This window comes from Sceloporus occidentalis, unplaced genomic scaffold (assembly GCF_023333645.1).
Source record: "Sceloporus occidentalis isolate IW3139 unplaced genomic scaffold, rSceOcc1.0.p SCAF_3, whole genome shotgun sequence".
NCBI classification, from domain to species: Eukaryota; Metazoa; Chordata; class Lepidosauria; order Squamata; family Phrynosomatidae; genus Sceloporus; species Sceloporus occidentalis.
The window spans coordinates 141,622,127-141,648,119 of NW_028316983.1; the positions used below are offsets into that span (position 1 = coordinate 141,622,127).

General features: G+C 40.9%; 1 protein-coding gene across 1 annotated transcript in view; it reads left to right on the forward strand.

Moving 5' to 3' along the window:
* Positions 1 to 462: 462 nt before the first annotated feature.
* Positions 463 to 25,993, forward strand: part of FBXL7 (F-box and leucine rich repeat protein 7) — a 191,635-nt gene continuing 166,104 nt past the window's right edge. Inside the window, exon 1 of the mRNA XM_089516475.1 lies at positions 463 to 750. Coding sequence (XP_089372601.1) covers positions 705 to 750 — 46 coding nt within the window. The 5' untranslated portion in view covers positions 463 to 704. The remainder of the gene's footprint in view (positions 751 to 25,993) is intronic.

Here is a 25,993-nt window from a genome sequence, read left to right on the forward strand (position 1 = left end):
CCTCCTTCCTCCTCTTCTCTTCCTCCTCCTCCTTTTCTTCTTTCTCCTTCTCTTCCTTCTCCTCTTCTTTTCCCTCCTCCTTCCCTCCTTCCTCCTCTTCTCTTCCTCCTCCTCCTTTTCTTCTTCCTCCTTCTCTTCCTTCTCCTCTTCTTTTCCCTCCTCCTTCCTTCCTTCCTCCTCTTCTCTTCCTCCTCCTCCTCCTTTTCTTCTTCCTCCTTCTCTTCCTTCTCCTCTTCTTTTTCCTCCTCCTTCCCTCCTTCCTCCTCTTCCTCTTCTCTTCCTCTTCCTCCTTTTCTTCTTCCTCCTTCTCTTCTTTTTCCTCCTCCTTCCTCCTCTCCCTCTTCTCTTCCTCCTCCTTCTTTTCTTCCTCCTCCTCTTCTCCTCCTCCTTCTTTTCTCTTTCTCCTCTTCCCCTCCTCCTGTTTTCCCCTTCCTCCTCCTCCTGCTCCTCTTCCTCCCCTTTGGCTTCCAAGCTGCTGAAGGGGCTCTCCCTTTCTGAGGAGAGCAGAGAAAGGGGGGAGAAGGATGGAGACGGGAGTCGGAGGGACCCTCTCCAGCCCCTAGAGACAGGGAGAGAGCCCCTCCTCGCTTTCCCTGGGCGCCTTCCTGGCCAAGGCATGGCTCTGCCGCCCAAAGGCTGCTCGGAGGCTGCGGGGCTGGGATGGAGGAGGAGGAGGAGGACGGCAGCATGAAGAAAGAGGCGGGATGGGCGCCAACAATGGCAAGCGCTACGGTGGCAGCAGCAGCGAAGGTGAGCCAAGGGGGCTGCGAGCCTTGCCCTGTCTGCAGCCTGGAGAGGAGAGAGTGAAGAGGAGATAAGGGGTGCCATTCGACAGCAGGGAGCAAGCTTCTGTTCTGCTGCTCCAGAGAATTGGATCCAGCCTGCAGGGAAAGGGATTCCCCGCCTCAACATTATTAGGAGGAGCTTCCCTTGGGACAGGGCACTAGGAGGCCTCAGGGTCCAGTGGGCTCTCCTCCTTTGGAGGTTTTGAACCAGAGGCTGGGTGGCCCTCAGTTGAGGGTGCTTTGATTGTGAGTTCCTGCATGGCAGAATGGGGCTGGCCTGGATGGCCCTTGAGGGCTCTTCCAACTCTAGGGTTCCATCCATGGTTGGCTGTTCCCTCTCTCTCTGAGTGTCTCCCTTATCCCTGTCAAGGCATCCTGACCCACAGGTATCATAGGATCCTAGAGTTGGAAGAGAGACCGCAAGGGCCATCCAGTCCAACCCCTTCTGCCATGCAGGAACTCAAAGCATCCCTGACAGATGGCCATCCAGCCTCTGTTTAAAGGCCTCCAGGGAAGGAGACTCCACCACTCTTTAAGGGAGTTTGTTCCACTGTTGAACAGCCCCTACTGTCAGGAAGTTCCTCCTAATGTTGAGATGGAATCTCTTTTCCTGGAGCTCGCATCCATTGTTCTGGGTCTTGTTCTCTGGAGCAGCAGAAAACAAGCTTGCTCCCTCCTCAATAGGACACCCCTTCAAGTATTTAAACAGGGCTATCATAGCACCTCTTAACCTTCTCTTCTCCAGGCTAAACATCCCAGCTCCATAAGTTGTAATGCATGCTTACTGGGTTATTCCTACCTGAGTGACCAGATGTGTCCTCGCCGCCAAGGAGGAGAAGTCACTGCAAGATGTAGGACATTAAAGAAAAACGGAGGGCAGGACCAAAGAAAAGCTACAAATACTCTTTGTCGGGTTGGGGAATTCCTCCTGGACAGAAGGTGGAAATGGAGGACATGTCCTGGAAAAGGAGGATGGCCAGTCACCCTGTTCTTCCCGCCTTGAAAGTCACTGGACCAGAGAGCCTCCTTTTCCAGGACATGGCCTACCTTTCAACCTTCTGTCCAGGAGAGATTTCCAAATGTCCTCCATTTGGAGCTTGGTGAAGTAGCATGCATTTCCACAAGTGTTAGTAGCTGTTCTATTATATATTTATGTTCTTTTATAAATGTTTATATTTATATTTATGTCCAAGCTTTGGAGCAGTGTGAGACCACTTTAATTGCCATGCCTGCATCCTATGGAGTTATGGGATTGCAGCTTGGGGAGGAGCTTGGAGCTTCCCTGAATGAAAGTTCTCAAGATAGTCTGAGAACAGATGGATTCTCAAGGTAATCTTAGAAGAGATGGACTCCCTCAAAAAGGGAAAGGCAGGATACAATAATAATAATAATAATAATAATAATAATAATAATAATAATAATTAAAGTATCTTTCAAGGTATCTAAGGAATTGTATTTTTAGATCATTTTCAACAGGTTTTGGAAACCTGTCACCTCCAGATCCTGTTGAACCACAACTTTTATCATCGCTGCCTGTCCCCTGCCTTTTCTGTTGGCTAGGCTGATGGGAGTTGCAGTCCAATAATATGTGATGACTAGATGTTCCCCAGCTTGATTGACAACCAGACCCTCTGTATATTTACTTGATGACTGAGTCTGGCAGAGCTTGGTGGAACTTCTGTTTCAGTCAGAAGGCATGAGCCTGGAGCTCATATTTGCAAAATTCTTTCCAGTCGCTGCGTTTCTTGCCAAGGCTGTTGCTGGTTCTCACTTGATTAACTGAGGCTGAGATGGTGTCTTGCCCATGGCTATCCAGTAGGTTTGTGGCAGAAGTGGTATTTAAAACTAAGGTTTCCCAAATCCATGACCAATTAGTGTACATTGTATACTCTTCCTGTTCATGGTCCTCTGCAGAGGAGTTTAATTGCTGACAGAGATCTGCTTTATGAAAATTAAAATAATGGGTAGCATTCACTGAAGATTCTTCTTGTTCCTGAAAGAGTGCTGATGACGATGACGGTGAATGGGGGAGACTGGGCTACCCATGTGTGCCCTTGGACATACATGCCAGTGCAGGGTGATAATGTTATCCATGCCTCGAATGTGGGACATTTTGGTGGGGCCAAGGAGGTCTGCATAATTTCTGGAGACTACCCACACCAACCCAATAGCATCTCTGAGAACTGGACTTAAGAATTGCTGCTGAAATAATGGAAGCAATAATTTAGCCAGGATCTGAAATGTTTAGACTAATTTTGGATTGCATCCTTACCTTTAAGCTTTGCTACCAGCAATTTGCACATAGCCAGTTCATGATCGTTTTGGCCAATCTGTGCTCGTGTAGCTTGTTTGGTCTCCTCTCTCACATGAAAGGGCTGTACAGATTGGCTGGAAGGGGTGGCGAGACGCTGCCCCTTTTCACCCCAGATCGGGGCCACGGCAACCACACACTGTGGCCCCATTCTGGCCTTTTTAGGACGCAAAAAGAAGCTGCCCCAGGTAGGTCCTTTTTGTACCCTAGAAGGGGTGCCATAGCCACGACAGTGTGGCATGATGATGCCCCTTTGGCGCTGCACTGTTTGGGCACTGTGCCGGAGGTGCGTCATCATGGCGTGTGCCGTGTGGACCAGCGTGTGCCAAAATGGCACCCTGGTAAGGGCATTGAGCATCAAGATACCCAGCCCTGATTCTGCCCACAGGCTGGCGCTTTTTGATGGTCTGTACAAGGCCTAGGTTTATGGAATCCAAAGAAGCTACTTTTTTCCCTACAACTCTCCAAATCTCATAGGCAGTAGAGTTTCTAAGAGTTGCAGTCCAAAAAAGTAACTTTTCCCAGCTCTGGAAAAAAACCTAAGGCTTGTTTAATACTGATGAGATCACAGAGGAATTACCAGGATTGTATTTGAAGTGGTCCAGATAATAATGGGTTGAAACATTAAGTCCTTTTGAACTGATATGTTGTATAAAAGATGAGACCATAGATGAACTGTAAGACAGTAATGGAATGTAATAGGACATTCCTGGGCAAACTCAAAAACACGTTTTAACTTCACTTGTTCTAAGATCATTTCTGAAGCCAGGGCTGTGCCCTGGTTTAAATTATGTCTTGCTGTCTTTCATGCGCTTTTGTAAAATAAACATGGAGGTTTCATACTCCTTCGAATGATATTAACACATCAGGCTGAAGAACCAGCTAAAATACACACAAACACATTGTTTCCCTTTTTGCTTTTGAGCAAGCATTCCTTTTAATCCTTTGTAGCTTATGTCTGCTTTTTCAAGATTCCTGCCTTGTGCAGTGTGGTGTAGGACTGCTTCCTGGCTAAAAAGCAAGTTTTTCAACCCCAGGGACAAAGCAAGAGAGAAGCAGGGTTTAATGTGCTCCAGCTGTTCCGTATAAATGCTACCTCTGCAGTTTCGCTTTACTCAACACTTTTTTCTGAGCTTGGGTCTGTAGAACGCGCCGAGTCTTTTCTCATTGGAGTGTGTTGTTTGTCACAGAACTCTTGATAGGATGGTTGGGTCATTTCTCTCTTTATTGAAAAAAACCTTGTATTAAGTGAAAGCTGTGTAAGTTGACAGAAGAAGCATAGCTGCACAAACATGCTCTTTTTATTTTTCAATATTGTACTTCTTGGATGGAATAATAATAATAAATAAATAATAATAAATAATTTATTTGTATCCCACCCAATCAACGAATCCAGGCGGCTAACAACAGTGGAAGTACAATAAAAATACAATAAAAAAATCCCTTCCCAGTCCCCCAGTGATATAAAGCAGACAATAACAATAAGCAATATCAGTACAGTGACAATCAATAGGAAAACATAAGAACTTTACAGTCAGACAAGGTGCATAGAAAATCCTTTCCCCAACCTCAATTAAGAGGAGATATGATATGATATGATAGCCCTGTTTAAATACTTGAAGGGATGCCATATGGAGGAGGGAGCTGACTTGTTTTCACTTGCTCCAGAGACTAGGACCCGGAACAATGGATGCAAGCTACAAGAAAAGAGATTCCACCTCAACATTAGGAAGAACTTCCTGACAGTAAGAGCTGTTCGACAGTGGAACACACTCCCTTGGAGTGTAGTGGAATCTCCTTCCTTGGAGGTCTTTAAACAGAGGCTAGATGGCCATCTGTCGGGGATGATTTGATTTGGATTTCCTGCATGGCAGGGGGCTGGACTAGATAGCCCTTGTGGTCTCTTCCAATTCTATGATACTATGATTCTATGAACCCCTCAGCACAAGTCCACATCAAAACAATATTAAGCAAATTAAATATAAACATAACATAATACCTGATAGAAAAAACAAAAATAGCAATTACAATATGTCAAAAACCATACTCCATATAACACAATAAACATCAAAAACTACAACTGCTCACCATTAATAAAAAACAATTATACCAGAACAAAGTTCTAAGGAGGCAAAAACAGTTTCCATGACCACCTGTCAGGCCAATGCCCCAGGAGTTGTCACAGGTGCCTCTTCTCCTCCTCTTCTGGGCGAGTGACCGATGGAGTGGGGAGGGGAAGGTACAAGCGGAGGTTTTGCCCCCCTGACCCAAATTTTCTCACCTTTCTGCCCACTTCAGTTCAGAAGAGCTGAGCTTCAACCTGAGCCTGTGTTTTCTCCTCTTGCTTGTAATCCCTTTCTGAAGGCAAGAGGGTATCCCTCATCCTTCCAGTAGGCTTGCCATCTTAGCTAAGGTTTGTTGTTGTTGTTATGTGCCATCAACTCAACTCTGACTTATGCCAATCCTATCATAAAGTTTACTTGGCAAGATTTCTTCCTAGGAGGTTTGCCATAGTCTTCCTCTGAAGCTGAGAGAATATGACTTGCCATAGGTTGCTGAACAGGTCTATTTGGCTGTGTGGGAATTTGGACTCAGGGCTCCTGCTATCCTAATCTATTACATCATGCGGCCTTATGTGCAGGACTCTCAAAGTTGCTGTAGACTGTGGTGGTGTTCCCAAAGTTTCTCCCTAGTCCTCAAGGAAGCAGGCTTTCTGCAGAACTCCAGGAGTCTAGGTCCTGGAGAGTTCACCTTATTCTCCTACTTATCTTACCTTATTTATTTATTTTTAACAATTTCTCGTGTTCTTTTTTGATCCCCAACTTCTAGGTGGCCTGAGCTGGTAGATATCACAACACGCCCTTGGGACTGTTTGCGGCTTCAGCCATTTTTTTAAAATGTAGAATTGGACACAATATGTGGAGAATGTGCAAAAGGAAAACTTATGTGCAGTTGGAGAAAAAGGGAGGGAAAAGGGTCTGGAGTGCATGAAGGGTGGGAATATTTTTGATTGCTTTCATGGATTTGGAGGGCTTTCTATATGGCATCAGGGCAAAGATTACCAAGTCTTTGTTTATAAATCACTTACATGACAGTGTTTATCAGGCAATCTTTGTGAAAACAGGAGAAGCCCAGCTTTGGTCATTCTCTGACTTTACAATGTTATGTGAGCTATTTGGTTTCTCCTCTTAGTTAATGAATGGGGACAGATTCATAAAGGAATTGTTGCTGAATTGTAGAGAAGACACACTGATTTTGGTGGATAAAGTGCCAATGACAACAGTGTGTAAACAAGGAGCAAAGCATGCTTTTTTTTTTAAAAAAAATAAATCCAAATAGCAGTCACAATGGTGGTGGTAGCCATCAGAAATGTGCAGAATTGATTCATGTTCACAGTTAAGCTGAGAACAAAGAATCCCTTCCTGCCTTGAGAGCAATTCCCCTTTGACCCTCCCATAAGCTATATCCCTCCACAGCAAAGCCACATTTTCTTCTGTAGTCCCTCTCAAAATGGTAGCAGGAAAGGATGTTGCATTTCTTCCTGTCTCCATTTTGAGAGAGACTGTATACGAAAAGGAAGACATTGGGGATAGCATGTGGGACTGGGGTGCATGGAGGGTGGGAATATTTCTGATTGTTTGCATAGATTTGGAGGGCTTTTGTATGGTATCAGGGCAAAGATTACCCTAAAAATCATGCCTTTTAAAAAAGGGGGGTCGGGAAGCTTTGGGGAACTGGCAGGCAGCTTCAGCAGCCACAAAGTTAGGGGCAGAGGCTATGTGAGATCTGTGGGATGCACTACTAGGGCTTCCCATTCTCTCTATAGAGATGATGGATTTTTTTTTCTTGCTACAAACTCCTGCTTCCATGGGAAGGTAGTAGGAGGGCACTCTGTCCACTGCTTTTGAAAACAGGTCAGGATCATATTTAAGGGTGCTACGTCCATGTGTCATGGGAGGCTCTACTTCTTTTTCTGAGGCTCTTACTTATTCTTCTAGGACATTTTGACACCTTTCCATTCTTTCCCTCATAGTTCATATGCAATTCTTTCCTTCTTTATTCCCTTCCTTTCCTGGATGAGACCAGCAGCAGTGTGTTTTAGACCAACTCCCTGCTGCAAGTGAGTGGGCCAACTTGAAAAATGAAGAATGCCCTTTGGTCTTTACACAGAATGAGGATCTCAAGAGAAGTGTCATTTCTTTTTTCCCTTCATTCTCCAGCAGCTTGAATGTCTGCCAGAGCATATGCTTCACCCCACACCTAAAGTATGTGCTAGGTTTTGTAAACAAAGGAAACAACAACATTTTGCCAGGAAACAACAACATTTTGCCAGGATACTGCAATTCTTTTCATTTATTCCCAAATCAGCTTCACCTTCAAAATCACCCCCAAAGGTCAGAAATGCTATCTGGAATCCTGGTTTTGTTTGTCACTGGCATTAAATCACTGTATGTTATCTTAAAAACAGTGTTTCTTTTTGTCATGGCTTGTGCACCTTAAAAGAGAGACAGAAGCTTCAGATGTAGTTGAGAATGATATGTAACTTCTTTACAGTAACATTGAACTAAATAAGTTTCTCTGCTAGCACACATTATTCTGAAGGGCTTTAAGTACAATGTGTCATGTATACACCTATGAACAAGGATGTGATTTTTCACCAATTTTGTTCTGGAATGAAGGAATGAGTAATTTTAGCAATTCCTGCGGCAAGAAAGCCTTTGAATACTACAGTTTTTAAGGCTATTTGCAGTTTGGGACTTTTTTTGCACAGAAAACAGCCTTGTCTGTCCAGCATTTTCTGTAAAGATGTTTCCGGTGCAAAAAATCCCACTTTCTGTGGGGGGGAAATGTGAATTTTGTGCAAAAAAACTCTCAAACTACAAAGATTCACATCAGTTCAGGATTCTCCTTGTTAGAGTTCCCCGAAACTTTTCTGCCATCTTCTCGCAAATATGTTTGAAAATTGTTTCTATCCCTACCTGAGAAGTCCTACTTTATGGCTCTTGAATGCATTTGAGGGTTGCTCAAGATGATAATTTTTTACGTTTCTCCTATGAAAAATCTAGAGCAGGGGTTGGAATTCTGTGGTCCTCCAGATGTTGCAGAACGGTGACTCCAAGAAGCCCTGACCAGCCTAGCCAATGGTGAGGAATGTTGAGAGTTGCAGTTGGACAATGTCTGGAGGGCCACACAGTTCTCATGTTTGATTTCGTCGAAGGGTGGGAAATAGATGCTGATATGAGATTGAACTGGGAGGGGATAAATAAAGGTATGTTTTGATATCCTTAGATAAAACTAACAATGTTGGCCTAAGGTATGAGTGGAATTTGGCATGACATTCTTTGTTCTGTTTTTCTTCCTACACCTTTTCCCTCCCAAATAATTTCTTTACCTGTATGTATGATCCTGTCTTTATGTTCAGAAGACAACATTAACTGAATATCATCTGTGACTCAAGCAACTAATGTTTATAGCACATCAGGGAAGCACTGTGTGAATACACCCTTCTGAATGTTCATGATGTTGGACTACAAAGTTAGAATGGTTTGTTCATATTTGTTGATCTTCATTGTATAGACCTGGTATTATGATTTCACTTCACAAGAGTGAAGATCGTACCTTGAGGATCTCTACAGTATCTGCTTGTTTGTTTTCACAGCCTCAAGGGATGCATTTGAAAGGAAAACAATTACTCTTGGAACACAACTGCTCTGGCTCCAGATTTAACGGAGTTGGCCTCATGGCAAAGCTTGTGTTAGCTGAACATTTGTAAATCCCAGTGCAAAAACCTTTAATGTGCGTTCCTGAAGCCTGCAAAAAACAGGATTCTGCAGTCATCTACCAAGGAGAAATTGCCAATTGAAAAGTATCCAGAGCCTTTATTTCTGGCCAGGCATGTGTTGTGGTGGCACTGTTTGTTAAAAACCTATTAAATGCAGTGAGAGGGGAAACTAATGGGAAAGAAGTTGTATGTGCATTCTCAAAGACAGTTTCGGTGTTCCAGCAGAACTTTTTATAAAAGAAAAGAAAGTGGGTGATTAAGCAAAGTTTCACATGATACATTTCTTCTAGATCCCTTGGCAATAAGTCATTACTTGTTACCAGGGAGGCTACATAGAACCAGAAGTGTTCAGGGTATATTAACATGGGGGCAAGATGGTGTATGTACAGGTCTGGCTGCTACTGGTCAGCCCAAAGTACAGTATGTGTTTGATTTGGGTTGTGAGCATGAAAGAAGAAACCACTATACCGAATGCAGTTGAACCATTTGCTTCCTGAGCACAAGATACCTGCATTGCTGAGAGTGCCCAGATGCTTGACTGTAATATGTGGACATGACAGAATTTTGGTTTTGGCCATCATGAGCAAATTACAGCTAATGAGCTCATGCCCCAAAGCTGACAATATAAAGCAGTGGTTTTCAAATTGAATTTGTAGGATCCTGGGAGAGCTTCCATCAGTGCAAATCTAGTTATCTCTGAACCAGACGTCTAAGGTTTTTGTTATGAGTCGCCATCAAGTTGGTTTTGACTTATGGTGACCCCATGAATGAGAGACCTCCAAGACACCCTGTTATTAACAGTCCAGATCCTGCTAACTAAGGATGGCATGGACAATTTTAAAGATTAATATTTAATGATACATCTTTGCTTTTGGAGATCTTGTCTAGTTCCTGCATAGCTGCCCTCCCAATTTTCTTCTGATTTCTTGACTGCAGTCTCCAGATGGTATCATCTGCATATCTTAAATTGCTAATGTTCCTTCATCCAATTTTTATGCCTCCTTCCTTCAAGTCTAATCCAAATTTTGCATGATATATTTTACATAAAAATTAAACAGACAATAAAATGCAGCCTTGTCTGACCGCCAATTGGAAAGTGTTCTGTTTCTTCATATTGTGTCCTTACTAGGGTCTCTAGTCCTGAGCATCATTACAGTAAAAAATTGTGACACCTATTAATGGCAGCTAACAACATGGTGTAATTGTAGAATAGCTTAAAAAGTCATTTTTAAATTTAAAAAAACATTGCAACATTAATCAGGCACCAGTTTTTGATACTATTGCAGCTAGCAACTCATTAAAAGAACAGGTGGGCAGGCTGTTTAGACAAACACTTCCTTTATCTCAATTACTGCATATTTAACTTGGCTGAAATGAAACTAAAAATACAAAAGAATATTATTTCAGCATGGAAGAATTAAACTTATCCATTGTTATTGGTATTCTGGAGAAAGGTCTTTATTTAACTGTGTTTTTACCCAGCAACCAAAATTCTGGAAACATGTTCACTTGTAGAGATCATTGGGAGGATGGAAATCTGGAAACATGAGTGTGGTTTCCAGGATATCCCCCCCCAATGTCCCAATGTTTCTTTATCTGGAAAACAGAACATGCAATCATTTGATTAGTTTGCATTAAAGTGGACTAAAGAAAATTTTATAGCACCTGTTTTTATAGCAATTATTGATGTTTCCAAAGCATCAAGCAGTCAATGAATTACTTAATTTCCTGCCTCTCTCTTGGCATGGGACCCAAAGCAGCTAGCAGAACAAAGTTCCACTTAAATCTGAAGAACATGAAGAACAAAGTTCAGCTTAAATTTTATTTTACAAAAGTTTTTTTAAAAATTTTATAAGCATAAATTCTGTTTAGGAAGCACATAGGTAAACCAACCTAAACACATTTAAGACATAATTAAAAACAGAAAAGCACAGCACTCTAAATGGGAACAAAAAAAGTGACCAAACTGACCAACAAGCCCATCCTCAGCAATTTATTAACAGGGTATTTCTTCTAACCTGCAGCATTAAACAGAGTTAGGTAACAAGCAAGTTATTGGGGAAAATCAAACATATCTGAAATACATTTGGCAAAGGAAAAACTAACCTGTTCAGGAGGGTACCAGGTTGCCTACCCCTTCAATAAAGTAAAGCTAAAGTTAGCTATGAAGGTCCATAATGAAGATGGCAGTCATGTTTAATCTCTTTTTCCTCACTCCCCACTCTTTCTGTTAGAACTGCAAATTCCTAACTCAAAGGTCAAAGGTCCAATGAAGAATGCTTGTTCATGCTTTGCTATGTACAACAGAGACATTTTATGCACTAATTTATCAAAGAAGAATAGATGTGTATATCCAGGTATTTAATGAAGACATTTATGCTGTGGCACAGAGTCACTGTTGCATTGACTCTGCAGTGGCCAAGTTATAGGCGACATGCCTAGTAAATCTTTCTAGTGGGAGGAAGAAGAAGGAAGTGCTTGCTCAGTTTTGGGCTGAAACAGGAAATTCTTGTCTCCTGCAGCACAAATGTGTTCAGGGTAGTGTCATAAATCATATGACATTTGTCTCCCCATGGTTTGTAAGATAAGGTCTTCACAGTGGAAATTAGCACACTGATAACTTCGGCCCCTCTTGTGAATGTATTTTTGCCTCCAGCTAATGCTTAATCTTTCTGTTCCTTAACAGGAAGACTGAGGTTGGGGATATTTCCCAGTGTGATGCTTAGCAAAAGTAATGAATATATTTTTCCCTTGTACGAGGAGAGAAAGTTGAATAAGTTGTCAGTTGTTACAGTTCACCAAGAGCTCTAGAAACCATGGTGTGGGTTTAATACCCATCTATTTGGTCCAGAATTTGAATTTCAGGGGTACTCTTGTGTATGATAGTGACATGTAACTAGAATTTTCTGATGAAAATTCAGTTTTGATCACTGAGACTGATATCTTGGACACCTTCCACTGAATGACACTAACTCTTTGTTAACAATAATCTTCTCATACATACCATGTAGCATATAGCAAATGACAATGGACATATGGGCCCGAGCAACATCAGCGTTTGATCAAGATGGCAAAGTTATTAATAAGGAAAAACAGATAGGCTAGGAGAGGCTGCAGCAGTTTGCCTTTCCCAGAACCTATTGGGCAGGGCAAGATCCCCCCCCCCCCCCCAATCCAGTCTCAGTCAATTGGGTGCAAACTACTTTTGCACTTTGAAATCAGTTTGTGGCAATTGAAGTAAGCTGATAAAAAGGTGGAAAATGATATTCTCAAAATATAGGTGTGTAAAAGAGTTTTGTAGATTCAGGATTATTTAGAGCAGTGATAAGAAAAGTGAGTAATTTGTTAATTATGACAATAGACAAAACTATTGTTATTTAACTTCTATATTCATTTCTGAAACTTCTGAGCTAAGTACCTCTAGACATGATGAGTAAATTATGTTAAAAACAACAAAAAAATTTTGGACAAGTTGACTAGTTGTTCAGGTCATCCGAGTAGGATGGGATTGATCTCCAAAGTGCTATAGTAAAACTAAATTACCCCCTTACCCAACAGTATGTGACAAAATCATACTTGCAAAAGAATTGTGTTATCAATACTTCTATAGTAAGATTTTTAGTCCAGTTCATGAGAGAAATTTAATGAGTCCTAATCTGTTTTATGGTTAGAAGCTTCCAGCTGGTTGTAACACCTGTTGGTTATTCACCGGACACACAGAAGAATAAGCAATTTTCAGTGAGGTTGTAAAAGAGGGCAAATGATGGTATCAGGGAGAGGAGGCTGCAGTGGGGCCCTGTGCCTTACTGTAGCCCAAAGGCCCATTTGGAACCGCCTTACCTGCCCCCATCATCATTTGCTCACTTGCCCTCCTCTTCACTCCATGACAAATTTCTTGTCCCTCTCTGTTGTAAACATACTTATATTTTCTATTATATATTGTACAATAGCTGTCACAGCCAGTTGGAGGCTTCTGACTACACAGTTTTACAAGGTCTTTAGCCTTGTTTGCCAAAGTGTGCTGGTGCCTCACAAACTTACAAATTCCAGGATTCTGTCGGCTGAAGCCATGGCAAGTGGTGTCAAACTGCATTATTTCTACATTGTAGATGCACCCATAGTCTCTTTTTAGGCTTTTAATGTGAACCAGCTATGTGATTATGAGGATTATGGATTATGAAAACAGGGTTCCATGGTTAGTTTCTCAATACAACAGTGGAAGTGTTTATGATTGTCCCTGGCTCTCTTTCACAATGTACAGTTATAGTACTTTGCTACCACTTTAACTGCCATGGCTTCATCCTATTGAATTTATAATTTGATGAGGTGCTAGTGGCAATCCCTTAACCAGATTACAGATCCCAAGATCCCACAGGATGTTTGCCATAGCAGTTAAAAGTGGTATCAAAATGCTGTAATTGTGTAGTGTAAAAAAGCATGGAGCAAGGACAGGGTTGTGCCTGACTGGGAACTAAATGCTTCAACATTTTTAAGCTTATGCCACACAGTGCCCTCTTTTCCTTATGGATCTCATAATGGATCATGAATGATGCTGTTCCTATCTCTGTTCAAAACCTAAAATGAGTATCCTTCACCATGCTGCCTACGCTATTCTGGAAAGAATGCTCCAAAAAGTAACTTTTCCTAGCTCTGTAAATCTGTGCCTTTTCAGCTTGAATACTCTTCTTGCTTTTTGTGTCCCCTGCCAAAGAAATTATGACACCCTTCTTTCACTTTTTAGTCACTCATCACTTGATTTCCCTCTTTTGTTACTTTGAGTTCATATAAACACAGTGGTGAAACAGACAGGCCAAATAAAGCGGGTTCCACCTGCTTTGAAGGTGGGACATTTATATGACACATGCCTTCAAACTGGGTGGAAACCAGATTGAAGCCACACTCTGGGGCTAAAAATAGTTGCGAAAAGAACCCAGGACATTCCAATTTAGCCTGGAAAATGCACATCTTTGTCCCTGCATACAAATGCCTCAACGCAAGAGCAGTTCTGAAGGAGCAATCCATAGCAATGGCAATAGCAAGTACATTTCTACACTGCTTATCAGTGAACTAGCACTCCTTAAGCAGTTTTACAAAGTGTAAGCCAGTTGCACTCAACAAGCTGGGTGCTCAACCAACAAAAGGATGGAAGGCTGAGTGGACCTTAGAGTCCTCCGCTAGGATCGAACTTAAGTTGTGTCTGCAGTACCAACATTTAACCACTGTGCCACCAGGGCTCCCTAAGGATGGATGGCTAGTCCATCCTAATCCTAACCCTAAAGCTGCATATAAATGCACCAGTGCATGTGCACATTTAAAAAGGATAGAGCCAGTGTACCCAAGTGGTTGAGGCACCAATGCAAAAAAGTGAAAATGTGACACCTTCAATGGATATAAGTACAACATACACAAACCAGGCAGTCAAAGAGTGGTCATAGGGTGAAGGGGGCATGTGGGAGGGGTATGACTGTGCCTTGTCAGTGTTTTACTAGGAACACGGATGCTCTGATGTCCTGTACTGGTGGAGGGTCACAGGTGTGACTGTGTGGCTGATCAAAGGGGAGTGTATACAATGGGATGGCATCTAGGCAGAAGGCACTTGCCAGTGGTAGCTTTGTGTGATGGTGCACATGCATGATAGGGAGGTGACAAAAAAAATTACCCAGTGGCATGGCTTATCACCACACCATGCAGTTAGGCTTTGCACATTCAGGCTGCCTTGGGAGTGGCCAATGCAGTGAGGTTTTGACCCGGAAAATGTAGGTTCAAGACACTTTTTCTTTCATTAGAATTAGATTCTAATTACAAGGTACTTGTAGGTTTTACAGGTTTCTTTACAGCGGGTTGGCAATTGCTATCCTCTAAGGCTGAGAGAATATGACTTGCCCAGTGGGGTTTCATGGCTGTGCGAAGATTCGAATCCTGAACTCCTCAAACCACTACACCACATGTATTATATTATATACTGCATATACTCGACTATAATTCGACCCCATGTATAAATCGAGGGCAGGTTTTAGGGCCAAAATTATGGATTTTGATATGACCAGTGGATAAGTCTAGGGTAAAACTTAGGGGCATGTAATGAAGGATGTAAAGGATGAGGTAAAGGAAAACAATGCCAAAGAACTTACAAAATTCCAGCAGGAATAGCTATTTACGCTGATACTAAAGGCAGGATGGATGAGAGAGTAGAATGGGGTCAGTCCTTCCAGGGCAGATTAAAGTCTTGTCTTTCACTGGGGGGTGGTGTGTGTGTGTGTGTGTGTGTGTGTGTGTGTGACTTAAAGTACAGTACTTACATTGACCTGTGGATAATAATAATAAAATAAAAAAAAATTATTTTTATCCCACTTTTTGCCAAGCCATCAATAAGTGAACTCGGTTTTTTGGGGGGTCAATTTTTTAACCTAAATTTCTAGACTTATACTGTACATGAGTGTATACAGTATGTAAATGTGAATTAGATACTGCTCATACCTGTCTTGTTAAAAGAGTGATCTTTTAATGAGACCCACAGTCTCATTGTTGGATGCAAGGTTTCAAACTAATACACTCTTGCTTTTTCAGTTTTATGTGTGTGTCTTTCTCTTTGGTTCTGAAAAAATGTGTCTCCCCATATAAACCTGCAGGGATCCTAATAATTACAGGGGAAGGCTTTCTCTCCATTCTGTCACCATCACAGGCTCACTTGGTGAGGCAGCCTTCTCAGGGGCTGCTCCTACCCTCTGGAATGCCCTTCCATGGCAGGGGAGCTAGGCTAGCCTCATCACTGCTTTCCTTTTACTGGCAGGCAAAAACCTTTTTGTTTAAGCAAGATTTTAATATGTAATTAGTCTGAGGGCGGCTTCTTATTTCGGTGTGTGCTTTGTTTATTTTTTTATTTTTGAATGTTTTAAAAATAGTTTTATACTGTTTTAATTTAATTTTATACTGTTTTAACTGTGCCAGTGTTAATGTATCAGGTTTTAATTGATATCTTCTGTAAGGTCTCCTGGGTCCCACTCCGAGAGAAAGGCAGCATACTAAATAAAATAAATAAATAAATAAATAAATAAATGATCTTCACCCTGAGAAAATGTCACCTTTTCCAGAGAAAAACGTCGTAATGTCAGAATTCAACTGGAAAAAATATTAGGCTTGAGAAAACTTGGATCTCTTGTTTCTCAAAACAATGAAGGATCAGACAGCTAACTTCCCTGTACTGTACTTTGCTTTGGGATGAGATTCCATATTTAAAACTGAAATGGCAACCTGAGCATTGAAAACAAAACACTGGCTTCTTTTGTCCTGTCCAGGATGGTTATAATAGAGTGTGTGGGCAAGTGTTTGTTTGGTAGCATGCTTAATAGCAACATCTGTGGTGTCCTTAAAAAAGAAGTGAACAATCCTAGCATAGTATAACTAGTAAGTGCAAATGACACCACTCTCAGCTCAAAAACCACTTGATCCTTTATTTTAAACTTGAGAGGAAATCCTGTCTGCCATTCCTAAATTGATGTGACTTGCCCTTCTCAAATCTCACCCCAAAATAGATGCTAAAGATGTACACACTCTGCCAAAGTAGTTCAGGTTTTGTATCTTTAGAATACTTGGACTGCAAGATAAGTAAAAAATGTGGGTGTTTTTGAGCAGAAAACAGATCCAAGTTGGATGATTCTTCTCCAGCTTGACATGTCTTGGATGCCATTTTCATTTCCAAGAAGAAGGAGCTTCTGAACCTGATCCAAGCTGACCCAAGATTTTTGGTCTCCTGAGATAAACGACAAAATGCCATTCTCCCTTATTCCATGAGAAAAAGCCAATCAACACAGATAACGCTGGCAGTCAACAACTAGTGACAATGAACAATCAATACTGTACTGGCCATGTGACAGAATCCTCCAACATACAAAGGGAGGTAGGCTGTCTTAGATGACTTGAGGAAGAATGCTTGCCACATGTAGCCTTGGTCTTTTTTTAAAAAATTATATAAGTACATACACAAATACAAAATTCACAATACAATATACAAACAAACAAGAATACTAACCTACTATATATAATTGCACTACAATAGCCAGACAAATATACATTTAACATGACAAAATAACAAATAAAATGTTATGAATACTATGTGACCGGAATACCGATCTTTGTTCCTCTAAAAAGCACTTCCACCACATGTTATGGTACTTTGCAAGATTAGCTATAGACTATATTCCCTCAGCTGAAATCAAAGAGTTTTTCACCTTTGTTGTCCATCTAGACTAAACACAATAGCCTTGGTCTTTCAGATCTTATTCTCTTCCTCACCATCTGTTGCCTGAGGGAAGACCCACTCCTTATCTCATGGCAAGGCTAGCCATTTTCCTAATCAAGATAGTGAAAACATTGTTTGGACATGATATCTACACTGGGCCAGAACCTGTCTTGATGCCCAGACACCCCCCCCCTCCTTATTCAGGTATACATAATCTAAGAAATCTCATGTGTCCTATGCCTCTGTTTGACTAGTTCCTGGTGTGGCTAAATCAGGGGTAGGCAACCTGCGGCCCGTGGGCTGGATGCGGCCCAGCGAGGCCTTGGGACTGGCCCCAGCCCGGTCCTGCCGCCGATTGCCGCCGGAGCCTTTGGCCTCTCGCACGCAGGGGCAAGGGGGGCAATTGTCTATAGACGCCTCAGAAACATGCATTTATATTAACATTTTTTTAAAAATCAGCAAAAATTTTTTGCGTGTCCTCCACTTTTTAAAAAAAAAATGTCCACCATTTGAAAATGTTGTCCTACATTTGTCCCGGTTTATTTATTTATTTAAAATTTTAAAAAATTATTTAATTATTTATTTTTTGGCTTCGGCCCCCCAGTTGTCTGAGGGACAGCAACCCAGCCCCCGGCTCAAAAAGGTTGCCTACCCCTGGGCTAAATAGATGGGGATGCAGGTGTGCATGTGAACCCTTCCCCTTAAGTACCTCATCATGTTTTCTAGCATTCCAGACCTTTGAATTTTTAGTGTCAAAGTCTGAATGGAGCTCCCAGACTATTCTGTTGAATACCATGTCAGGGCTCATGAACATAAGAGTTTTGCAACAATGATTAATGCAACATGATTGTTGGGCATGGCACAGGCTACCATATTTAGCACATGGTAGTCAGGAAGTGCTGGTTATGCAGAGTCAGTCAGAAGAGAAGAGATTATGTTGGTGCCTGTATTTCTATCCCCATTTTAGCCATGTACGACAGTAGGCAAACACCTGCATGGGAATTTAGGATAGTCTTATTGATATATCCACAAACTCTACTGGATCCTCATTGATTTTTGTTTTGTTTTGTTTTGGACTATATCCTTGCAAATCATCTCTACTAGATCTTGTTCTTCCTTTCTCTTTGATCTATGTTTGTATGACCCTGTTTTGACTCCTTTGTCTTCCACTGTTGGAGCATGGGTACATGGGGGAGTGGGATAGGAGCATGAAGACAATAGTATTGCAGGCAAAAAAACTCTTTCCCAATTGCCTTGGATAGCATTGTATGGACAAGGTTTCAGGTTCAATCCTTGCCTTTTACAGCGAAAAGGAGTTCCATTATGAAGCCTGTGAAAGTCCTGACTCTAGGGTCCTGTCTAGTAGAGGGATCAAGGGCCTGGCTGATCTCATGCACCCATAAAAGTTCATGACAGCCTTGTAGGCAAGATTAGTTGAAATCCTATGACTTGCTATAGTCATGAAGGTAGGCATCTTGATTTCTTCCTTTTATTTTGCTCACCCTTCTTGTGTGTGCTGTACTGTGTACTGCTGCATATTTTCTTTTGGTAGGTGTGTACAGGCATCCTTCTCCAGCTTTTTGAATAGATGGTCTGTAGAATGCTGTAAGGCTTAAGCTGAGACTTGTGATTGGCCTTTTAAAGAGTCCCCTAGCTTAAGTAAGCTTGTTTTATTTTAATTGGTTTAAAAGAGGTTGCTATACCCTTGGTGTGTATAAAAACCTGGGCACTTGAGCAGGGTGGTGGTTGTGGATGGGTGTGATATAGCAATGAGGTGTGAGGACTCCCCGTGAGGTGCTAAAGCGAGTACGAGTTTTATTGAAATAGTGGAGGAAAGAAGTGATGTTAAGCTTTTTGTACACCTCCAAGGGGTAGTAGATTTCTTAAATTCTTTTAACTAAATTCTGAAGGCTTTAACCACCTTGCATGCTGGGCTACTCAAGTCACTGTGGCTGTTTTTAAGCAATCTTGGTTTTTGTAAATGAAGAAAGGAATGAACCATTTGCTCTGCATGCAGCTCCTTCCCACTTCCTTTGAGGCATTCCTGTATATAATACCAAACCATGGCCCAAGATCCTGGCTTGCACCAAAGCTAGCAATGGAGCTAGTAATCATAGTTTCCTGGTTCAGATGAAATGGGAGAGTTTGGTTAATTGGAAACTTTTGCATTTCATTTGATTGTGCTGCAAAGGATAGAGAAAGGTGAATGTTGCATAGGCAAAGGCCTTTTCATATTTAAGATTACTCAATCAATTTATTATTTTTCTCCTTTTTATTTGTACTTGGTTTTTGGTTCTTTCATTTTAAAATTACAAATGGAGTAACTCACAAGACTGCATACCTGAGCATAAGCACCATAATTTTTCCAAAGCTTTACTTTTTAAACGGAGCCTTTGTCAAACCTAAGGATTTGACCACTCATGCAGACAAGTAAATAATTTTAGCTCAGAATAATTCAGTTAGGAATGGTCAGTGTATGGATTTTGTTAATGTGGATGTAAGAACATTGACACACATAAAGGGGTAAGACAAGGATGTCTATTAGCTCCGTTGCTATCCAATTTGTATATTAATGACTTACCAGGTGAAATGAAGGACTCTGCAGTCCATATGCCCACAATCTTAAACACATCTTGTAACATCCTGCTTTACGCTGATGATATGATTTTGTTATCCTACTCGCACGTTGGGTTGCGTAGATTGTTAAGAAGATTGAGCTGTTATTGCAAGGATAATTCTTTATCTATTAACAAATCTAGGTCAAATGTAGTGGTGTTTGGTAAAAGACAGCAGAGACATAGATGGCAACTAGAGGGTGAGGCAAAAGGACAAGTGAAGACCTTCTCCTACCTTGGTGTCTTATTTTCTGAGAATGGATTCTGGTTACGTCATCACCAAAAGAGTTCTCTTAAAGCAAAGGCACACACAAATCTTTTACTTAAACTCAAAGCACATAATTACCCTGGTTCCCTTTCTCCAATAATTAAAGTATATAAAGCTAAAGTGACTCCTATGCTCTTATACGTGGACGAAGTTTGGGGTCTAAATCCCATCTCAGTTGAACAAGCACAGTCTCAACATTTGAGAAGTATCTTGGGTGTAGACAAAAGGACATCAGCAGCAGCAGCAGTTAGAGCTGAATTAGAAATCCATTCAATCTACTCACAAGCTAAAATAAGAGTGTTTAATTATTGGTGTAAAATCAATGAAATGGAGCCAGATAGACTTCCAAGATTGTGTCTCTCTGAACAGTTACAATCCCATCTACAAGCACTTGGGTCTGTCCAATTAACAAACTATATAAGGAGTTGTGGTCTCTCTGTATCTTGTACACTAAGTGACCAAGCAAAAAAGAATGTGAGACAAAGAATCCTGGATATTGAGGCCCAAAAAGATATAGCCACTCTTAGTAAGGTAGGCAATTTAAAATGGTTGAGCCAGTATAAATGGACCTTTCAATTAGCAAACTACCTAAAAATTCAAATGCCAAAAAACCTGAGGGAGCTATTTACCTGAGCTAGATCGGAGCAGCTTGATACCATGTTAAGATTTGGGAGATTTAATGACATCCCTTATAATGAGCGAACTTGTATTTGTGGAGACCGCGAAAGTGAGGATATAGCGCACATATTATTTAAGTGCAAACTGTATCAGCAGGAAAGAGACCTGTATCTTGGTCCATATGTCAAACAAACTACGTACAGCGCCCCCGCGCCATATGCGGATGTGCCATACGTGGCTTTAACTTACGTGGAAGATTAAGCTGCTGGGTGATGAATGGTGCATGTGCCCATGGTGCGCGTACCACACCGAACGTGAAAGCACTCCCTCATTTCAGCCAATGGGGTATGAGCTTACACGTTTTTCCCCACACGCGGAGGGACCCAGAACGGATCCCTGCGTATGGAGAGGGTGAACTGTACTGGGATACCCATATTAGAACAACATACTTTATGAGCGGTCAGGATTCAAAACATTCTTTCATTACAGCTCGGTATTTAAGCAAAGCAATACACCTGAGATCTAGATATGTGGGGATTATTGAGGTAAATTGCAGGGGTGATGAAGAATTTTGATGTATGCTTGTAATTTTATTCCGACTGACTTTTATACAGTGAGCCCGCGCCATACACGGGCTCCTTATAGGCGGCTTTTAGCTTAAGCCGCCTGGGAAATGGGCGTGCATTGCTGCGCAGCGAGCACAAGCCCCATTATATCCATTGGGGCTTGCGAATGTCACACGTGGCCATGCAGCGAGCATTAGCTCCATTGGATATAATGGGGCTCAAGCTTACATGTTTTTTGCTTTACATGGGGGTGTGTGTGTCTGGAACGGATCCCCCTCATAAAGCAAGGGCCCACTGTATTATGATTATTTTTACTTATTCATTATCTTTCTTTTTAAACTTTTACATAGAGTCTTACAGAGTGATTTATTAGTTGTGTTGCATTCATTGCTTTGCCTAATGTATTGTATCTATACATTATTATTATATTTTTATTTTTATATATTTTACTCTCATGTTCTCTTATATAACTCTTATGTAGAGTTCTACATAGAGTTTTTATAGAATTTTATCTTGTTTTTCTGTTTTGTATTGTGGTACTTTGAGATGGACTATGGGCTAATAAATAAATATTGATTGACTGATTGATTGAACATTGGGATTGCCTGTCCTAATAAAGCATTATGAAAGATTTCATGAATGTCCTGAATAAACACTGATGTCTTAAAGTGCATACTTTTAATCTTAAAATGAATGTTCTGTGTAGTAAATTGAAGTGCTAATGTAGGGATTACTGTAATTATTTGTCATGAACTTGTTTCTGGGAAATATATCTGGTCATTTCCCCCTTCTGAAAGACCGAGCATGTCCTAGTCCCTCTACCAAATAGATGTCTGTAGGACTTGTACATGAAGCCTTCTCATTACATGTGGAGTGGCATGCTCCTAATGTTTTGGGAAGAGATTCAATGATTGAGTCTTTATAGACTTATAACACTTGTGTCTCTCACCTTCAAAACTCATGTGTATTCCTGGCTTTATTATAGTCATAATAAAATCTTTCTTTGTCTTTTTGTCTTGAATCTGCAGCAGATCCATTGAATTAATGGGAACTCCACAGATCAATATTTATGTAATTTCCATTGATTTAATGGGACTGCTTTTGACAGCAACACCCATATTTTTCTTGTCAGAAATAAGGTCCGTTCTTATTCAGTGGGATGTTTACACAACAAATCAGTCATTTCTTGCAGGAGTGAGTGAAATCAGTTTCAGAATGAGACATACCTACCCATTCCCAGGAAGAATGCATATAAAATGCATTTTCTATATTTAATAACAAAGATATAAGCTTTTAAAAGGATTAAAACAAACAAAACAAAGTTGGGGCCTTCAAGGCAGTGATGGTGAACCTTTTAGGGACCAAGTGCCCAAACTAAAAGGCCTTCTGGCACTGGGTGTTACCCAGTGCTAAGGGTGGAACTTCCCGAGGGGACGGGACTTCTGGAGGTGGAACATCCACCCTCTGGCAGTGGGACTTCCAGGCTGGGACATTTTCCCCCTGCCCTCCTGGAACTTCTATTGCCTCTCCAGAGACAGCTGAAGTCCTGGGGAGAGGGGAGATGAGGGGAAAAGAAGAGGAACAGGTGCACATCTCTTAATCCCCCCCCCCCCCCCGGCTATGAAAAATGGCTTTGCGTTGGAGCTTTTTAAACAGAAGCTGGATAGCTATCTGTTGGGAGTGCTTTGATTGTGTCTTCCTGCATGGCAGGGGGTTGGACTGGATGGCCCTTAAGGTCTCTCCCAACTCTATGATTCTATGAATTTGGTTTCTTCCTGCCCCAGTGGCCCTGAAGGCTACATTGCTTACCTTGCAAATTTGGAGCTCATTTCCCAATGATGTATTCATTGGAGGCTCAGGATCTCTAATATTCATACTAAATCCCTTGGTCATCAGTAATGATCTCATTAATTTCTAAAGGCTAGATGTCTCTATTCATGTGAATGAACCCTGTCCACAGTATAATACATATTAAGAGTGTGGCTAGAGCCCTGGATTGGGGCCACTGGGCACATATCAGAAGTTCAGTTTTAAAAAGTTCAATAAAACTAATGACTTATTTTAAAATCTACCCTAAAAATTAAAAAGAAGACAAACAGTGCCTTAGAAGACAAACAGTGATGAAGGTATTGAAACATGCAACAGTTGGGTGGAATCTCAGCAGGTATAAATGGCCTCCAAGGCTTTAATTTCTCACAAGGCTTTTGTAGCTCAGCAGGTCATCTTGCATAAGGAATGCAGATTTGGCAATTCACTGATGTCAGCCTAAGCCTAAAGGGAACTATGATTCTTTTGGACATCCACGTGGCTGATACCAAAGAGTTCATCACTTACATTTAAACAGTAGCATGCAAAAAAAAAAAGGGGGGGGGAGAAGTTAAGTCTGGGCATGCAGCCATGGTAAACGGGATGGAAGGTCCTTCATGTTTGAATCTGGGCTTCAGTAAAACAAATAGTGTCACAAATGAGGCATAAAATGAAGCCTGCTGGTTATGTCTCAGTGAGAATGACATATGTGTGCTTTTCCAAATAATAAATAAAATACATTGGTTATGGGTGAAAGTGGCAGCTTCACTCCCATGTGCTGCATTGATATGCATTTTAGTAAAATATAACCTGGGTAGGCAGAATGTAGCGTGGAATCTAGAGGTTCAGTGAGGGTTTCCAATGCTCAGTAGTCTTAACCATAGAAATTATAAAAAACCTAGTCCCCCATCTTAGATGAGGCTGCTGCAAGTGAGAATACTGGGTTGTGGGGAGGAATTGGAATAGATTTGTGTGTGGTTCTAGTACTGAAAACTAATATAATATAATATAATACAGGCTGAACATGAGCTCAGAGGTATCTTGTTCTACAGTTCTATGTCCTCCTCCTTGAGCCACTCTTTTGCACTTGACTGCACCTGCTTGACCTCAACAAAAAGTAGGTCCTGCAAACCAAAATCTGTCCACACCTGGTATTAAGCATGCACTTGACAGAAGGGTTCTGTATTGAACACAGTTGTTATTTCCTAGCTACAAATGTTATTTGCCATCAAGTTGACTTTGACTTATGGCTACTGCATGACTATATGACTCTACTTCTAAGAGCTCTAGTCATCAACAGTCCTGCTCAGGTCAAGGAAACTCACGACCATGGCTCAATCCACCTGCAATGTGGTCTTCCTCTTTTTCTTTTGTCTTCTTCTTTGCCAAACATTATAATTTCTTGCAGTGAGTCATATCATCTCATGATATGTCCAAAGTACAATAGCCTCACGTTAGACATTTTGGCTTTTAGTGAGAGTTCAGGCCTGATTTGCTCTAGGATCCTATTCTTTTGGCTTTTTAGCAGTCTACTGTATTTGTAGAACGATCCTCAAGCACCACATTTCAAATGTGTTGATTTTCTTCCTGTCTGATTTCTTCACAGACCAGCTTTCACATCTATATATTGAAATCAGAAATGCTGTGCTTTGCATGAAGTTACAAATGAATAGAGCGGTGCTGATGTTACTTTTAATTACTTCAATTGTATGAAAAGAATGACTAAGCTATTCTCCTCCCACCATTCAGTCTCTTCTGTAGATTACATATTTTTCTTTTCTACATGTATGTAAACAGAATTCAAGGACCTGTTGTCTGTCAAAGAACAGAAGGGTCTTTCAATCTTCCATGGAAGCAGACCAGATCTTCTACAGCTTCCCAAGGGCTACTGGAATTCATAGTATCTAGCCATCATAATTACCTTCTCCATCTGTACTTTCCCACAAGAACAGGTCAATAAATGTCAAAATTCAAGAGATTCATGATAAGCAATAGAAATTCCTGTTCACACAGCTGGAACAATGAGCTAATACCTAAATATTTTGAGAAAGTAAATCATATTTGGAAGAGACCGAGACATTTTTTTCCATGCTATGATTTTACCTATTTTCCTCCTTAAATTATTGACAGCTAAAAGTGATGCTTCTGTTTTATGATGTTATAGATTTCCCTTGCATAACATTTTCTTTAAAAAAAATTCATCTGTTTTCCATAGTCTAGAAGAAGGATGAGCTCCGTGAAATATTTTTACAGTAAAGGTTTCCTTGGGCATTGTGTGTTAAGTTCATTTTTATCCTAAAATAACAATCCCTATATGTTTGTTATATGAAGGAAGAGAGTCTGTGCCCAGAGTTGATACAGCTTCATTGTGATGGTTCCTACATCTGACCATTTTCAAGTTAAAGGTCAGTTTGTTAGGACAGATGCGACGGGGAGCGAAGGAAATTGATACACTGTTTTTGTGGCCAAGAAGAACTGCATAGCATTTCAGCAACTCCTCTAGTTGTATTTATATTTCTTCCATTGCCAAAGAGCTCCATTTGAACTTTCCCCTACAGTTCTGTCTTCAGATTCTTTTATTAATGTCTACTGTCTGTAGTATATTTTTTTTAATATCCCAGGCAAGTAATAGTACATTAAAAGCAGACAGGTCAAGACCAACAATGAACATCAACATCCATTTCTGTAAAACATGCTCCATAAAAGGGAATCCTATGTGTTACATAGGGATATTTGATAGGCTTTACCTGCCCTACAGTGACATGCTACATCCATGCTGCATCCATGTGGAATCATCACCATGCTCTGCCTTTTCCCCAATGCTGACAAAGCATCTTATAAATTAAAATGATTAAAATATACTGTAGTTTTAAATATATGAAAAGTCAACATTAACATAAAAGTAAAGTATTAACAATAGTAAAATAATTTAAAACATATACTTAAAATAATGAAAAAGCAATTAAAAACAGTACAGTTTAAAAGAATACCTGATCCTTTTAA